This window comes from Triturus cristatus, chromosome 9 (assembly GCF_964204655.1).
Source record: "Triturus cristatus chromosome 9, aTriCri1.1, whole genome shotgun sequence".
In the NCBI taxonomy this organism is placed as follows: Eukaryota; Metazoa; Chordata; class Amphibia; order Caudata; family Salamandridae; genus Triturus; species Triturus cristatus.
Window position 1 is genome coordinate 380,460,162 of NC_140592.1, and position 19,629 is coordinate 380,479,790.

Sequence of the window (19,629 nt, forward strand, 5' to 3'; positions counted from 1 at the left end):
CCGACGGACCAAACATAGTCACAGGAACTATTTACACCGGATCCCTTACAAAAAACTCTTACCAAGGATCCAAAAACTGGACATTTGGCACTCTCTTCCAAAAAGAGACATTTGGACAAACCGGCTCCGCCTCCACCTCCAAAGAGGAAGGACTCTGCTACCTCCCCTTTCAGAATACCTTCCCCACCTCCTCCACCCTCTCCACCTCCGCCCCCTCCGCTTTCTCCACCCCCACCTCATCGCTCTCCTACCCCGTCTCCAGACGATGATTATCAGGGGGACCCATATCACGATCCAGGGGATGTGCCCCAAGACCCCACCCCTACAGGATCCCCAGACCCATGGGACAACTACAATAACCCAGATATTCCAGACGTCCCACAAGATGACCTTTACCCTTCCAGGCCATCTCCACCGGAAGACTCATTAGGTTTCCACCACCTACTTCAAAGGGCGGCACATTATCACGGGGTAGAGTTACACACTGACCCAGTGGAGGAGGATTTCCTCCTCGACACATTTGATACCGCACATAGGTCTAGCTCCATACTACCTATGCTCAAGGGGGTGGCAAAACATGCGCCAGAGGTTTTTAAGGACCCAGTCAGGGCCAGGGTCATTAACCCACGTATAGAGAAAGTACAAAGCTGCCCCCACAGATCCTGCCTATATCAAAGGGCCAGCGCCACTAGATTCCCTAGTGGTTTCCACTGCACGAAAAAGGTCAAATTCCCAGGCGTCAGGCGAAGCACCACCACCTGACAAAGAGTCAAAGCTACTGGACGCGTCAGGAAAGCGCACTGCGTCACAGGCAGCCAATATATGGCGTATCGCCAACACCCAAGCGCTATTGGCCAGATACGATAGGGCACATTATGATGAATTAGAAACCATAATGCACCACCTCCCTGAAAGATACAAAACTAGGGCCAATGAATTAATTCAAGAGGGTAAGACAATAACTAACACCTCCATACGCTGTGCCTTAGATGCAGCAAACACAGCCTCCAGGGCCATTAATACTAGCGTCCTCCTCCGTCGCCATGCTTGGCTGAGAATATCAGGTTTCAAACCAGAGGTACAAGCCTCCATCCTAAATCATCCCTTTGACCAAGGACACCTATTCGGCCCAAAGGTAGATTAGGCCCTCGAAAAAATGAAGGAGGACACTGATACGGCGAAATCCACGGGAGCCCTGCAATCACACCCTCCTAGGCGCTCCTTTCGCCGCTCTTCCTTTCGGAGTACATCTAGAGGCTACTTCTCAGATAGCGCGTCCACTTCCTACAAATCCCCCACTCAGTCCACCTTCACAAGGGGTTATCAAAGAGGCGGCTACAGGGGAAATAATAATAAAGGCAGAGGCAAAACAAATACCGCCCGCTCTGCCACACCGCCTACCCAATGACTTCCCCCCCGCTCCCTCCAGACCATCCCACTCCGGTCGGGGGCAGACTACAAAATTTCCTTCATGTCTGGGAGACCATCACCTCAGACAAATGGGTGACCCAAATTATTCGGTCAGGATACTGCCTGGAGTTAACATCTACCCCCCCCCAAACATTCCACCCAGGCAACGCCCAATGTCACAAGAACATTCCACATTACTAAAACAGGAGGTAATCTCCCTCCTACAAAAACAGGCAATAGAACAAATTCCCGTCAATCAGCAAAACTTAGGGGTCTACTCCCTATATTTTCTAATACCATAAAGGGACGAGACTCTACGACCTATTCTAGATCTCCGGCCCCTAAACACATACATACTCAGACCATTTTCACATCGTAACGCTTCAGCAGGTGCTTCCGCTCCTCTCCCAGAACGACTTCCTCACCACACTGGAATTGAAAGACGCATACTTCCACATTCCGGTACACCATGCTCACAGAAAGTACCTCAGATTTGTAGTGGACGGGCAACACTACCAGTTCAAGGTGCTCCCATTCGGAGTCACAACAGCACCACGGGTATTCACCAAGTGCCTAGCGGTAGTGGCGGTACACCTCAGAAGACAGCACATTCACGTCTTCCCATACTTGGACGACTGGCTGATAAAAGCCACGTCCTACAACCAATGTGTACACCACACCGCCACTACAATCCAACTACTTCACCAACTAGCGTTCACGGTGAACCACCAAAAGTCCCTACTAACACCATCCCACATAAAACAATACCTCGGTGCCACTATAGACACCTCAAAAGCCATAGCCTACCCCAATCCGGACAGGATTGCAAGCATTCAGGCTTTGCGACCAAGATTCATACTTCAACCCTCCCTTCCAGCAAGAGTGTTTATGCAACTGATAGGGATGATGGCCTCTTGAATTTTCATAGTGCCCCACGCAAGACTCCAGATGCGTCCACTCCAAGAGTGCTTAGCGCGCCAATGGAACCAGGCCCAGGGGCAACTGACAGATCTGGTGTTGGTAGACGGTTGCACCCATCACTCTCTGCAGTGGTGGAACACCACAAACCTTTCCAAAGGTCGACCGTTCCTGGACCCGGTTCCACAAATAATACTAACAGACGCATCGCTTTCCGGCTGGGGAGCTCATCTATTACACCTCACAGTGCAGGGCACATGGACGCCGCAACAAAAGTTACTCCGTATCAACCATCTGGAGTTACTAGCAATCTCTAGCCCTAAAATCCTTTCAGAGACAGATTTTAGGCAAGGCAGTCCTCATTCGCACAGACAACATGACGGTCATGTATTACATTAAAAAACAAGGCGGCACACACTCTCCACAGCTCTCTCAACTAGCACAGAGTATATGGAGATGGGCAATTCCACACACAATCTTTCTCCTAGCCCAACATGTCCCAGGAGTTCAAAACACCATGGCAGATCTGCTCAGCAGACAGACGCAACAGATCCACGATTGGGAACTTCACCCGCAGGTTCTTCACCCGTTCTTTCAAACGTGGAGGCATCCACAAATAGACCTATTCGCCACCCACGAAAACAAAAAATGCCCAAGCTTCGCCGCCAGATACCCACACCCATTGTCCAAAGGAAATGCGATATGGATGAACTGGTCAGGAAAATTTGCGTACGCTTTTCTGCCTCTCCCACTCATTCCATTAGTGGTGCGACAGCTACAACAGCATTCCCTCACGCTGATCCTAGTAGCTCCAACATGGGCCAGAAAACTGTGGTACACCACGTTGCTGGAACTCTCGGTAGTACCACACCAAAAGCTACACCTCTCACCATGCCTCCTAACCCAGAACCATGGAGAGATCAGGCACCCGGACCCAGCTCATCTCAACCTTGCGATCTGGCTCCTGAAATCCTAGAATTCGGATACCTAAACCTTCCCCCTGACTGTATGAACGTCATCAGAGAAGCTAGACGCCCTACCACTAGAGCCTGCTACGCTGCCAAGTGGAAAAGATTTCTTGTTTATTGCCATAACACAATCAATCCTCTAGACGTGTCTATACAACACATTATATGCTACTTACTCCACCTACAAAGGTGTAATCTAGCATATACCTCCATTCGGCTACACCTCGTAGCAATTGCAGCTTACCTACAAAACAGGCAGCACCTATCACTTTTCAGAGTACCTGCCATTAAAGCCTTCATGGAAGGCATAAAAAGACTAATTCCCCCCAGAGCACCACCCTCACCTGTGTGGAACTTAAATATCGTTCTCACAAGACTAATGGGGCCTCCCTTCGAACCTTTGCATAAATGCGAACTGCAATTTCTCACATGGAAAACAGCTTTCCTTGTAGCCATCACTTCCCTTAGAAGGGTCAGTGAGATACAAGCACTTAACATACAAGAACCTTTTCTTCAAATGCACCAGAACAAGGTTGTTCTCCGTACCAACCCAAAATTCTTACCTAAAGTCATTTCCCCTTTTCACCTAAACCAATCTGTAGAATTACCAGTATTCTTTTCGCAACCTCAGACTGTTGCAGAAAGGGCTCTACACACGCTAGATGTCAAACGAGCCTTACTTTACTATATCCAAAGAACACAACCTTTCAGAAAGACCAAACAACTGTTTGTCTCTTTCTCTCCACCACACAAGGGCAACCCTATCTCAGAATCAGGGATAGCTAGGTGGATTGTAAAATGCATCCAGATTTGCTACCACAAAGCAAAACGAACGCTATCCGTTCCCCCTAAAGCCCATTCTACACGGAAGATAGGGGCTTCTATGGCTTTTCTAGGGAACATCCCATTAGATGATATCTGCAAAGCAGCTACATGGTCAAAACCGCACACTTTCTCTAAACACTACTGTGTAGATGTGCAAACCAAGCAACAAGCTAGTGTGGGCCAGGCTGTACTAAAAACACTATTTCAAACCACTGCAACAGATACCGGTGGTCGCCGCTAAGGTTGGGAACTGCTATATAGTCTATGCAAAAGTGTGTAATCTGCAGCTCATGTGCCTCGAACGGAATATGCTACTTACCAGTATGCATCTGTTCTTGGCATGTAGAGCTGCAGATCTACACACGCCCACCCGCCTCCCCGGCTACCTGTATCTGTTCCAGTCTATCTTATTTAGTTACACCACACATGGGTTTCTTCACTGTTTCTACTACGCTCCATCTTTCCCTGCTGGCGAAAAACAATCCGAGGATGGAGCCGAAGCCCATGCGCAATACGATCCAAAGGAGGAGTCACCGACCTCGTGACTTCCAAAGACTTTCCAGGACAACAACAAAGTGCAAACATCCGGGCCCAACACCAGATTGTGATCTATGCATAAGTGTGTGGATCTACAGCTCTACATGCCAAGAACAGATGCATACTAGTAAGTAGCATTTTCCTTCTCCAGTATTGGATCTTTCATAGATTCACATGCTTAACTCATCACTGTTGCTGAAGTGGGAATCCCACGGTATCATTACAAAAACAGTAAATGCTATACTATAGGCTACCATGCAATGAATAGTCACTGCAATAGCCTAGCTACATTCTTGTGTTAAAAAAAAAAATCACCACCAAAGTTGAACTATAACAAGTCGAATGCCAGCACCCCGTAGAACACTCCCAAGAGAGGCAGATTCCCTCAGATGTTTTACCGCACGTCGTCTGAGAGGGAGTCTCTCTGAGCTCTGCTTTTTTTTTTCTTCAACATCTTTGGTGTTTTTCCACTTTCTGCTGTTACCATGTCAGAATCCTCTAATAAAAGGACTTTTCAGATCATGTGGATCTTGTGGTAAGAAACGACTGCATGCTAAAGCTTCACATAAGTAGTGCATTTATTGCTTGCATCCACTCCATAAAGTTAAAGACTGCAACATTTGTAGAACCTTTTCTACTAAAACTTTTATGGACAGAGAAGGAAGATTATTGATATGGCTACAAAGACTTAAAACCAATCTGATGTTTTCTGTGACGAGGAGGGCAGTGTGAGCGCCTATGCCTCTCTTGAAAAACCTTAGAAGAGACAAAGGTAACAGGAGTCTCTAGAGCACCATAAGAAGGCTACATACAAGACACGCCCAAGAATCTTTGAAGACCTCACAAAAAGGAAAACATTTGATTCCTCTGCGGCTCAGTCTGACCCTTCGACTTCAGCCTCTGTTTTGCCTTAAAAATCTGAAAACTCCTCTTCTCATTCCTCATTGATAAAGATTAAAATAGCTATGAAATATTTGTTGACGACTGAAGCACCAGTGAAACATTCGTCAATGAAAAAATCCACGTCAGCAATCACGTAACCTCCATTGGAGCCATCGTCGCTTTCTGCCCAGTCATTGACGACCCTACCGCCGTCTATGGCAATACTGTCAACTATAGTCAAGGAAACCGCCTCCTCGCTTACAGCCACTGCTCCATCGGTGATGACCTAATTGATGGCCATTAATCCGTCGACACCGACCTATGTATCTGATACATCCACGAAGACGACATCGATGACTGCCCTTTATCGTTGACAGCTGTCTCACCACCACCACTGTCGACGAAAACCTTGTCGATGTCTCCACTATTAAAATCAAAGAGGCCTTCATCTTTACTGCTGACACCGGATTTTCCACCGTCGACGACACCGTTGGGACATTTTCTTCAAAATCAGCACTAATTTCTCCATTGCCACCTAGCCATTTATTGGATGGCCAGGAATCTGATGATGGGCTTTTTTCGGACCAGCTCCTAGCCTGTCAAAACTTCACATCATTTACCAAGAGGTAGATGAGGAGGAGGTGTTTTATGCTTTGGATTATCATTATACGTGTTATTCAGGCAAATCTAAGCAATACATGGGTCCTGTACATGATCCCATGGTTCAGCTTCCTGTAGCCTTAGTGCAGGATCTGCAGGCAATGTTGCAGGACTATCACACACGCTTTCATTCTTCTACGCGAACGGTTCCACCTCCCCTTGCACCTTTACCTCCAGCATCTCTGCTTCGTATGCCTCCTACCACACCTCGAATTACGCCACCTTCCGACATAACTATGCCACCCAGGCAAAATACATCTTCCAATGATGATAGAGAGTAATGAGAACTTCCAGACAATTCAGCTGCCAACGAATGGGATGATTACTTAATGCTCCAATGCATGAAAACACCTTTTAGGGGAGCTCACAGAAGGGGTGCCCACTCCTTTCATGGTGGTTACCAAAAATACCAATCGTTTCAGGCATATCAATCCTTTTGTACCAACGATCGGAAACATCAAAGCCATCGTCCACCACCAGCTTCTGCATACTCCAGACAGCAGCCTAGACCCAAACCACCCGTAGAGTCGAGACACTGTCATAAAGCAATGACATTCCTTTGCAGACTGCAACAAATCCTTCTCCCCTCCCATACATGTGGGGCACACATCTCTCACTACTACCAACAATGGCAGCAAATGACAGCCGGCAAGTGGGTTCTAGGTCTTCTCAAATATTGCCATACTTTGGAGTTTGCCACAATTCCACCTCCTTATCCACCACATGCATTACTTCCGTCCCATCTCATTTTCGTCTACTCAGGAAGGAGGCATTCGCCGTGCTGCAAATGGGACAGTAGAGGAGGTTCCAAATTCTCAAAAGGGAATGGCTTTTTATTCTCGCTTTTTTTGTAGTAAAGAAAAAGTTGGGAGTAGGGCGTCCCTTTCTGGACCTTAGAAAACTCAACAAGTGCCTGAAGAAAAAACCCTTTCGTATGGTCACACTCCAGGAGGTGTTTCAGCTGCTCAAACATGCAGACTTTATCACCAACCTCGATTTATAAGATGCGTACTTCCATGTCCTCATACACCCCAAACATCGAAAGTTTCTCCGTTTCACTGTGGCAGGAGCTCACTATTGGTTCATGTTGCTACCCTTCGGCCTCTACTCGGCTCCCAGAATCTTTTCCAAATGCCTTGCCCCAATAGCGGCACATTTCCGATTAAAAGGTCTGCAACTTTTTCCATACCTAGAAGACTGGCTTGTGAAAGCACCATCTCTTCAACGGGTTTCGGAGGTCACGTCCACCTTCCTTCGGCTATTCCACTCTATGGGGTCAACAGTAAATTACCGAAAGTCTCTCCTTTCACCAACTCAGAGGATAACCTTTCTAGGGACAACTGTGGATACTCTTCAGTGCAAGGTATTCTTGTCATTGGAAAGACAAAGAAGCATGGTGTCCCTAGCTCACACTCTCTCTAAAAGAGAGCTAATTTCTGTACATTTCCTCAAATCTTTACTTGGGCATAATGTCCTCAGCCACCCTCTTAGTTCCTTGCACCCATCTCGGGATGAGACCCATTCAGGAACAGCTGGATGGTCAATGGCTTCACGTAACCAGATCATTCGGCGATCTCTTTCGAATCGCACCAACAATAAAAAGTCGCTTCTTTGGTAGCAGTCCTCCAATAATCTCTCTTCAGGGCTAACTTTCCTCTCTCCAGTTCCAGATTTCATTATCACCAAGGACGCTTCTCTGAAGGGTTGGGGAGCACATCCTCAGGATTTTCAAATTTGAGGCAGATGGAGTACGCCACTATCAAAAGTGCACATCAATTTCCTAGAATTAAGAGCCATTTTTCTGGTGCTTCAATCCTTCCTCCCATGGATCTGTTGTCCATATATGAACAGACAACACCATCTGCATGCATTACCTCAATAAGCAGGGAAGTACAAGATCCCACATTTTGTCTCTAGAAGCTCAAAAGATATGGAAATGGGTTCTTTCACACTGCATAACCATCAAGGCGGAACGTCTGCTAGGGGTAGAGAACAAATTTGCGGATACTCTGAGCAGGACCACTCAAACCTTTCACAAATAGGAGCTCAATCAATCCTCAAATCCATATTCCAGTGATGGGTCAAGCCAAACCTGGATCTCTTTGGCTAGCTGGAGAATCGGAAAGGCTGGTTCTTCGCCAGCTGAAAACCTCAGAGGGTTTTCGGCATTTTCAATTTGATGGTCAGGGACCTTTGCTTACACTTTTACCCCATGCGCCGTCATTCCCAGGATTCTCATGAAGATGAAGAGAGAGCCTTGCCGGTTGATTCTCATTGCTCCGCACTGGCCTCGCCAGCACTGATTCACGGAGCTTCTTCTGCTCTCAGAATCTCAATCCTATCGTCTCCAAGTAACAACAAATCTGTTGACCATGAACTAAGGCCAGATGCTTCTTCCACATCCTGCCTCTCTCCAGTTGCATGCATGGCTCCTGAATTCATCGAATTCTAGGATCTAGAAATTCCTCAATACTGCCGGGGACTATTATCGAAAGCAAGGACTGATTCCACAAATAAAACCTATCAATTTAAGTGGAAACGCTTCTGTTCATGGTGTTCACGAAGCAATATCCATCCTATCGACTCATCACCAGAGAAAATTTTACCTTACCTTCTCTCGCTTGCTAGATCGGAGTTTGTGCATGCTTCTATCTAGGTTTATCTAGCTGTCATTTCTTGTTAGAGACACTCTTCCAATTCATTGTCCCTTTGTTCTGCAAGAATTGTGAAATCATTCATGAAGGGATTGTTTAGAGCTTTTCCCCCAATTCAACCTCCTCCTCCTCCTGAGTGGTGTCTCAACACCTTTCTTGCACAACTTATTAAACCACAGTTTAATCCGATTCACAAAGCAGAACTCAAATATCTTACTTGAAAGGCCACTTTACTGTTAGCTCTCACCTCCACTTGGAGAGTTAGCAAAATTCAAGCCCTCACAATCAAACATCCCTATCTGCACCTCACGTATAATTGTTCTTCTCAGGACTAATCCACAATTTATTCCTAAGTTCCCATCTCATTTCCACCTCAACTAACCTATTATTCTTCGTACCTTTTTTCCAAACCCATCTACGCCTGCTGAAAAATCTTGGCACACTCTAGACATGAAGCGATGTCTCAAATTTTATCTACAACGGACTTGACAAATTCTAAAGACTTAACCAGTTACTGGTATCTTATGGTCCATTTAAGCAAGGTACTTCAGTCACTAAGACCACTATTGCACGTTTGATCACTGCCACCATCCAGCTCTGCCATTTTAAAGCAGGCAAACCACTTCAACGCAGAACTAAAAGCACACTACAAGAGCGATGTGGAAGAATACTCATTTTTACCGTCAGCACTACTGCCTTTATTTAGCAAGCTACAGTGACTCAGTTGTAGGACAAGCGTTTTTTCGTCCTCTTTTTGTTTGTGTGTATATATGTTTTATTTCATGCCATGTTATATACTTATATTGTTTTTCGCTTTTATATACATACAGGTATTACATTATACAGATGCTAATATGTATCAAATTGTTACTCACCATCCTCTAAGGGTGCTTTTATATCTGTATGTTACGCAAATACTGCTTGCTATTCTGATTCAAGCATGTGAATCTATGAAAGATCCTATACTGGAGAAGAAAATGGGTTACTTACCTGTAACTATTGTTCTCCAGTATCGGTATCTTTAATAGATTCACATGCGACCCACCCTCCTCCCTTGAGAGGCTTCCCTTATTTTCCCTAGAATGACTCTTATTTCACTGGTGCTTGAAATTCTGAAATAATGAGCCTCTCTTAGGAGTGTTCTACAGTGTGCAGGCATTTGATTAGTTTTGTAGCGTGAATCTTTCTGGATTCACTATGCTGTGCATTATTCCTTCATATAGTGATTGGGGCCGGAATTGTTGTATTTATTCTCTTTTTTTTTTTTTCGTGGCCCTGGTGGGTGTCGACATACCACCATTTGGTGTCCTTCGTGACGTTGATGCTCTTCCTCCGGAAGCTCCCACCTTTGGTCGCCATCTTCAGATTTTTTTTTCCGTTGTTGGATCTGGATTGTCAGTGAAGGAGCTCCACAACTTTGGAGAGAAAAATCCACAGAATACAAAGGGAAGATCAAGAAATCACCTGAGAACATACCGGAGTACGAGCCACGTAACCGGACAACGAAAGAGGAGTAAAACACAGAACTTTGATGTTTTCTACAGAGAATGCGCACACAGGGGGCTCCCTGGGCACGGTGATGTACAAAACTCCTTTTAAATTCTGCGCCAACTGCCCCCACAAGTACGCTCAGAAGGACCAACACCCAGTTGGCAATCTCTGCCTGCCGCTCGACCATCGAAGTGAGGACTGAAAAGCCTGCGCGGCATTCAATCCGAAGACCCTCAGACTAAGAGAGAGGCAACGAAGAGCAAACTACAGCATGCAGGGGACACCTCCATCGCGCCGAAATTTAGGACTCTCCAGTGGAGAAGACCACATCGCCGAAGGACCGGAGGTGCCATAGTCGTCTAGGTCAAAAAGAAAACGCCGAAGGAGGTAAGAGTCGTCGAACCCCAGCCACTCCACTGATACCCGAAAAAGTGAGTCAAGTCTTCGAAAGGAGCATTGCCGCCGAAACACTCGACGACCGCAACTGCATCCAAGGACAAAAAGCCAGTTTGTTCCTTCGACAATGACTCCCAGATGGTGAAAACCCCCCAAAAAGGCCAAGGCGTCGAAGAGCAGTCATGAAAGGGACGCATCGATGTCGAAAAATTAAGGGTTGAAAGTGGTTACGACTTCGACAACCGCGAAGAGAAAAGCCGAAACTCTGGATGCCGAACACGCGTCCGAGATGAAAAAGAAAAAGGCTCGAGGCGGAAATGGCAAGCATATTGCAACGCAAGAGGGACTTCGACGAGAAGATGAAACATTTCACTATTCCGTCGAAACCCACGGCAGAAGCCGAAAGGTGCGTCGAGAAAATTCAACCACCGACCACACCAGAACCTGTCGAGGAACAGGTGAAGGAGAGCTGTATTACGGCAATGCCGAAGGTGAGGAAGACTAACGAACTTACCAGGGCTCGACATCCTCGGCGGTGCAGGACTTGCAGTGGCAAGATCTCGACGCTGAATCACGGGAAGAGGGGGTAGAATCCTATCCTTCGAGGCCTTTGCCACCGGACGACATTGGGATCTACAACCAAGTCATCAAAAGGGCTGCAGACACATATGTGCAGCTAGAGGAAGAGAAACCCAAATCTTGCTTCCTCGTGGAGACATTGTTGCCATCACTGACAAGAAGCCAGTTCCTACCCATGCTACCAAGTGTGCTGGACATGGGGAAGTAGGCCTTCAACAAACCTGCTATGTGTAAAGCAGTAACCCCAAGGACGGAGTAAAAATACAAACACTCTTCCAAGGATCCAATGTATATTAAGGGATCAGTTCTTCTTTAAAAAAAAGAATGTAGATAGGCTATTGCAGTGATTATTCATTTCATGGTAGCCTGTGGTAGAGCATTTAGTGCTTTTGTAATGATACCGGGGATTCCCACTTAGACAACAGTGATTCAAGCATGTGAATCTATGAAAGATACCAAACCTGGAGAGACCGTAGTTACAGGTAAGTAACTCCTTTTCTTGCCAACACTAGATGACATCTTCGGTTCAGATTCTGATCGTATTCAGATGCTATTCATACCACACGATGATGACCACATCAGTGAGGCAGATCATTTTATACTTCCTACTAATCTGATACAACAGACTATCTGGTGCTTCAGAACGCCAACGGTTTGGACACCTCTGGAAATAGAGATGGAGTGCCCTTTGGGGCATTCTCCCACTGAGGAGGCCTCTTTAATGCATTCCTAAGGAAGGTAAGTAAAGATCTTTGGTGGAGGCAAAATCAAACATCCTCACAGATCTAGTACAGCCCTCTTTGGCAGTGTCTGAACCTCTGCTCTTTTTTAACTGTGCCTTAATGGAGTCAATCTTGGTAGCTTAGGAGAAACCCACATTCATCCCTGCAGTTACCTAATGTAACCTAATTGATTGCCTGCTCTAGGAGTTCTTGACACTTAATTTTTTAGGTCCACACTCCCTTCTCCTGAGTAGGAAATCCACCTCATCTGTGTGGTCGTCCCTATTTTTTCATTTTTTGCTGGGACCTATTTTGTTGCCTGTTTTTAGGCTTTTCATAATGGCACTCCAGTGCCCAGTTTATGTGCTCTGGCCCCTAAAACATGACGACATCTGCTAATCCTGATTGGCCTGTTTGACGCTTCTAAAAGGCCATGGTACATGGTGTTCGAATACACCCATGGTATGAAAAGTTAATGGCCACTTGTGGACTGCAACACTTAATGTGCCATCCACTAGTGTGACAAAAAAATGGCTTCAGGCCTACCAATGTAGCTTGACTGCAGCAGTGTAAACCCTGCAATGCAACCTGCTCAAATAACCTAATCGAGAGGTAGCCACCCCTGTGTAGGCCCACAAGGAAGAACGTATGGTATTTTAAAGTGGGACGTGGAGAATTTGTTTTTAACATGTCTACTATAATAACTAGGCCCAAAAAGCTATTTTTGCTGTGGCATTCCTAGCTGTCCTGTGTAGAAAACCAAAATACAAATTAGAATATTTATACCTTATCTCTGGAACGGGAACAGCTAGAAAAATAATTAAACACATATATATATTCGAATTAGCATTTAAAAAACCTTGCAAATTCACTTAAAAAACCATAGGTTTCACACATGTTATAGTTAGCTGGACATTTCACTCGTAAAAAACCAATGAAATTCCCCCGTTATAGTTAGTGCAGGCAACTATAACTCACGCGACCGCAATCCTCTGCTGATGACGTCAAATATTACATCACTGTATTTAGACACTTATTTACCCATGTCTTCTTCCATTAATCTTTAGCTATACATGTATCACAAATATTTATTTTTCATAAAGACACATATGTCATCAGTGATGTAATATCTGACGTCATCAGCAGAGGATTGCGGTCGCGTGAGTTATAGTTGCCTGCACTAACTATAACGGGGGAATTTCATTGGTTTTTTACGAGTGAAATGTCCAGCTAACTATAACATGTGTGAAACCTATGGTTTTTTTAAGTGAATTTGCAAGGTTTTTTAAATGCTAATTCGTAACTATAACGTGTGTGAAACCTATGGTTTTTTCAGTGAATTTGTACGTTTTTTTAAATGCCAAGTTATGTATTTATTAATTATTATTTTTTCAGGTTTTTCACCATGCGCGCACTGTGGGCGCTCGACGCGCTTCGTGCACCGAGCACCCACGGTTCGCAGTGCATGCCGTGCGCGCACCTCGCGATTTAAAAAAAAAATGTTTTTTTCTCCCTTGGGGGTCCTTCTGTGACCCCCTGACCAAGGCTAGGGGGTCAGGAACTGTCCACTCTGCCCCCTTTTCACGTTCTCCACCTTTTTTTTCACCCCCTCAGACTGCGAGAGACAAAATGGCGGCCGACACTTCCTGGTTTCGACCGATTCGAATGTTTACCGACATCTAACAACCAATCAGAATTGCGCTTGCGCTCGGCAGGGTGCGCGCGTATAGATATTGATATGCTTTTAAATGCTATTTTCTCAGGAAATACTGAACAGATTTACACCAGACCTGCAAAAGGCACTTCCTTGACCTTATGGCTACCTCTCTGCCAAATTTCACGTAATTCTGTTCAGCCGTTCGGGCTGTAGCTGCGACTAAAGGTCCTATGGAAAAATGCATGGGGAAAACGCGTTTTGGGACCCCCCCCTTTTTCTCGGCCCCCGCTTGACTAATCACCCCGAGACTTTCAGGGTAGGAGCTGAACGGAGCGCCCCATTTGTTTTGAAAATTTCGCGAGGATTCGTCAACCGGCGCCAAAGTTATTCAAAATAGAATTTTGAGATTTCCTATGGAAACTAGGTTGTAACTATAACTCCTCTACTGGCGACCGCCAGTAGAATATATGTATATATGTGTGTATATATATATATATTTTTTTATTTTTTTTAAATCAAATTCTATGGTGAAGGTTTTTTTATTTTGTTTAAAGAAAATATTTAAAAATAGAAACTTTTAGACAGTTACCCTTTACCTGCCTGAACTATCAGAAGGTTAATTAGCATAAGGCTCTGCCAGCTCATTCTCTGCTGTATTTATCCTTGAATAGATGTTAACTGAATGTCAAATGCTTCCCAGGAATAGACAATAGGCTGACCTTAATGGGCAAAGATGTCTTCTCTGAATTCTGTATTCAGTTGTGAGGCTATGGGCTTCCTGTAACACCACATTGTCAAATCCTGCTTGAGGCATATGTAACTCCTGGGGCACACTTGAAAGAGAGCAGAATGCCAACACAATTCTTGTGGATCCCCTCCCTAGTTGAAGAGCTCTGCCTTTGTCCTACAGATGTCTGTCTCTGAGTTTGTTGTGGGTACACTGGATTTTAGTGTTAGATGTGGGGGGACACTTGGATTACCATAGTCAACTGCCCTCTGAGCTCACGTTTAGTGTGGCAGAAGATTTTCCCCATCTTGAAAATGCCCTACACAACACATGTTATTTTGGACATTTTCCAGTGTGGTAAACAAGAACTACTGAAAAAGAAAGTAGAGCTGTCCCTGGAAACTTTTACCCCATTGGTTAGGGAGGAGCCCAGGAGTCAACCCCACCCATTAGCTGGTGCCAGGAATAAATGTAGCACCTCCAACCACCCGCTTCATAATATTTTCTAGTTCTGAGGAAGAACAGATGATGACTGGACCTGCTCTTTGTGACCTGAGAGGAGCCCTGAAGAACTGGACATAATCACTCTTGTACCCAGGATAACAAAGAACTCCAAGGGTCGTAAGACTGACCTCTTGTTCACGCTACAAGGATACAATAAGCTGCAAGAGGCCTTTCCTACAACTGCCCTGCTTGACAAGTGGCATTTGAACCTGGACTGGACACTGCTTTTGGCATAGACTATCAGACAATAGGCTACCATTGATGCTTAGCGCTTTTTGGCACCTGTCCTTAAAAGAATCATATGTACAGTATCCCTTCTTGGAGTTTTGGTATTTTAGTATTTTATTACATTTTACTCTGTTTATCTAATTCGGTTTGGAATTTATGTTGAGTTGCATTTTGCCTTTAATATGGTTTTGGTACTGCATAAACACTTTACACATTGCTTCAAGTTACGCCGGTCTGTCCTGTGCCCCTCTACCTGGGCTTTGAGATTAATTTAGTGACTTTAAGTAGTGACGGTTGCCTCCACTTTCAAGTGGGGTGCACATGTGGAAGAACTGGACATTCAGCCTCTGGTCGAGTAAAGATTACATATCCATTTTCTGGAGCTGAGAACAATTTACCTGGCTCTCAAAACGTTCCTGCCCACCCTTCTAGGTCACACGGTGGAGCTCTTGACAGACAACACAACCTGATGTGGTTTAAAAAGAAGCAGGGAGTCATGGAGTCTCAGCCTCTCTGCCGTTAAGCGTTGAGGCTCAGGACCTGGGCGAGAGTGCGTGGAGTCTAGATAGTTGCAAACCATCTGCCAGGCTCCCTACACACGAGAGCCACCAGTTTGATCCAGCATCATATTTTCAACCATGAGTGACTTCTCCATCTGCAGGAGGTTCAGGACATCTTTGCCCTATTGGGCAATGGTCAGGTGGAACATTTAGCCACTTGTGAGTATACACAGTGCCTACAGTTAGGTGACCTCCAGTTTTCTTTGCTGGTAACCTTGTTTGATGTGTTTTGCTTGAGGGACCTGTTCCTCTTGAGTTTAATTCACCCATCAGAACTCGGACATACTGGGCCTTCATTTGAAGTTAAAACCAGTGAATGCTCTAAAAGTAAAATGAGTGGCCCACATTGGCTCACTCGTAACAAGTATATGGTGGTGTGGGCTGTGTGCGCACATGGTTTATTACTTAACCCTAGAAACTGGTGATCTATTTCTGTTCCTTTAGCTGTTGTCTGGTGGCATGATGTTTCCAAGTTTTCAGCAACAGAAAAGATCACAAAAAATACCCTTTCATTAGGCCTTATATTTAAATCCCTGTTATTTTATTCTAAATCTCATAATGTGTACTTGCGTACTTGTTAGACTTAGTGGTACTTTGGGGGGGGGGGGGGGGGGGATAGGAGTGAGATACTGCAAAGCAGAATGTATTTTCGGAACAGTTTATTGATACTTGCCAAGACATTGTAGCTCACAATAGTATGTGCCTGTTGGCAAAAAAAGCAGCTGAATTGTGAGTCCCAGGGCACATTCAGTTTGCTAACACAAGCTGGATCCAACTCTGGCAAATGATGTAAGGAGAGATTGTGGTCGTCAGCCATTAGGTGAGAGGAGTGGTGGAAAGTGTAGATCTTCGTTGTTGGAAGTAGGAAGTGTTTGTGGGGATCCATGGCACTCAAAGGAGCGGAGCAGAAGGGCAGGGAAATGGCCACAGGGTAGCTGGAAGCTACATGTTGGGAGTTCTTCACTGTAAGCATAGCCCTTCCTGTGAAGAGAAATGTCGGTGATCACAACATATATACAGACCTATGCACCCTTTTGGTGCGCACACGTTTTCAATAAAAAAATTTTTTTAAAAAGGTCCACTGCAAATGCCCTCTTATACTTAAAAATTGCATTTTCTTAAGAGTAACATTTCACATTTTCCTCAACAGTGTAATATTAGTCTGATTCTGTCAGGAGAAAATCAGGTCAGTTTGTTTCCATATGTAAGAGAAAGTCTTACTAGGATTGGTGAATAAGTCGCCCATTCATTGTTGAGCAGAAAGGATGGGTCTCTGCAGCAGCATACAATTTGCGTTCAAAGTGGATTGAGAAAAGCAAATGGGATGCATTAAAATAGTTTGCCTGGAGCAGTTGATTAAGTTATTTACTGCATGTGGCGAAGGCTGGAAAGTGTGACCTTCAATGTGTCTTTAACCACATCTCTAGTTTTTGAAGATTTTGGAGGGATAGATTAAGCCCTCAAGTTAGCTTTATCCCCTAAAAGAGATAACCCAACTAACTTTGTGTTTTTTTTTTTCGTGAACTGCTTTTCTTTATGAAGAGATCTGTGACTAATTTTCCCTTCGCCATTTCCCATTTTCCTGAATGCTTCTTAGATGCCGACAGGACAACAGAAAGTACCTGGAGCTTCGCCATCCCATTCGCTACCTCACCCACCGATGGGCGAGAGCCCCCAGCTGCAACAGACTCACCCATCTCAAATGCAGTCCCCACACCAGTCTCGCCCTCCGTCACAGCCGCAACCCCTCTCTCGGCCACCTTCCCAGCCTCATTCAAGGCCACCTTCCCAACCACAAACTTTGCCAAGGCCGTCATCCGAGCCCCTGTCACGCTCTTGCACCCCTCAGATGCAAATGCAGAACCTTTTTGTGATCCAGAATCAAATGGGCTCTTCCCCTCATGGAGCAACCCAGCACCCTTTGCGGCCTCCTTCCCAACCTCAAGTTCAGCCTTCGTTCCAGCATCACCAGATACAGGCTGACGGGCATCCGCAGCTCTCCTCTCCCCCTCCCATGCAGTTCCAGGTGCAGTTGGCTACCCAAATCCAGTCCCAAGCTGAGGCTCAGGCCCGCATGCAGCAGCAGCAGCAACTGCAACCTACTGAAGGGCCACCTCATACACTACAGCTTCAGTTTTCCACACAGCCGCAGTTCAAACCTCAAACCATCCACCTGACCGCTGAGCAGCAGAGAAGCTTTCAAGCAGCAGCCAACCAATATCATGCACTTTCTGCCATCACAACATCAGCGCCTCAGCAGAAGCAGCTCCTGGAAAGGTTCCAGCAGGTAAGAGAATGCAGGTTCTCATGGCACCTCATTATTTGTACTATTAGCATTATACACTTGAGCCGAGGTCCAGAGCACTTCTTAATTGCAATAAGGAGGTATAGTTGCAGAAGGCTTCACCAACTGCAATCATTCTAAGGTTAAATCAAATCATTTATTTACTCACCATCATGGAGATCAACATTAAGATCCGGTTCCAGTTCTTTAACACAGTTGATAGTGAAAGTAAGCCAAAATATTTCTGTACCTGGAAATCTTTTGCATACTTTAGGAGACCTTGTGCACATAATGTTTTTTTCCTTTGCTCTTACGTGAGGTTATTACACTGGTTGACACCTGCAGATGCACTGGAAACTATTAAAGCATTTGTCAAAAGGCATCCGACACACACATAATATAGTAGCATCCAGAAAATTGGGCCTGTTTATACTTTGGGGGTAGAAATGTATTGAAGAAATGCACAACATGGGATTTAATATCAGAAATGGATACAAAGACAAGGGGATTAAATGTGTGGCATGATGATGGCTGCGGGGGGTAATTCCAACAGTTTGCTGTGTCCTGGTAGGCGGGCAGATAAACGTTAACAGAACGTCCATTTGCTCTTTTGATTAAGGGAACACTCCTAATAAACTCCTTGTTTCAGTAGAAGTGTTTTTGTTAATTTGACATCGACGTTCAGGTCTTGTGACATCGGTTCCTAATGATGTGCTTCACATTTGAAAGATCAGCTCCCCTCTCCTAACACATTGTTTTTGTTAATCAGCACTTGTATAGCCCACAATCTTCCATTTGTGGTGAGTTTGCTGATGATAGCATCTGGCAGGCGTGCACACACCTTTCTTGTTGATTTTCAGCTCTTTTCCTAGTTGGTGTTCCATTAGTGCTACACCCTAGTACTTGCTTGAGAGATCAGTGTTTGCTGCTGCCACTCTGCTTCTTTTGTGAAGTGGAACCCCTTTGTTTGCTGGTCTTGCCTATCCATTGACAGCAGGGCCTTCTGTTGTCTTTGACGCCATTGCCTGCTTTTTTCCCCTCTGTTATGCGTCTCATTTTATAATGTGCTTGACTGCAATGTTTTTGCATTTCACCCGAATCACACCAAACAGATTGACAAAGTGAGATAATATCACCTTTTGGTGGCAGCAACCAAGCAGGCTCTATCACCAAAAGTAACAATTCTTGTTCATGGAAATCCTTTATTAATTGTAGTCGAAGTAAGTTGCCTAGAACCACTAAATAAATGGAGTTGTCATTGTCCAGCCTTGACTGGACTAGGGCAGTCGCAAAAGGTACATGATTGTGTACCCTAATCAAAAAATAAACATTCTTATGATGATTTTTATTTGTAGGAAGCAGGAGCTTAGCACTTTTGAAACCTTAGTTTCTAGGGAAAGGTCGATGGTAGAGTTCTACTGAGCTTATAAACTTCAATAGAAGCGATAGACCCAGGGGCTTTTCTGCTGGCCACAATAGTAATCGAATCTTCGTCTAAACCCTCCATCCACTCTTGAGGACGAGTTTAATTTTCATTTTTATTTGCGGTGAAAAAAACAGATAAAACTGACCACTGGCACTCAAGCCTCGTATATATGTAAATATACATAACATAAATTTACTTCAC

General features: G+C 45.0%; 1 protein-coding gene across 7 annotated transcripts in view; it reads left to right on the forward strand.

The window, feature by feature from the left end:
• The window catches only part of BICRA (BRD4 interacting chromatin remodeling complex associated protein), a 464,194-nt gene that overhangs the window by 358,206 nt on the left and 86,359 nt on the right, over positions 1-19,629 (forward strand). For all 7 annotated transcript variants that reach the window (XM_085625223.1, XM_085625221.1, XM_085625222.1 and 4 more), the window contains one exon: positions 17,316-18,005. In XM_085625223.1, coding sequence (XP_085481349.1) covers positions 17,316-18,005 — 690 coding nt within the window. The remainder of the gene's footprint in view (positions 1-17,315; positions 18,006-19,629) is intronic.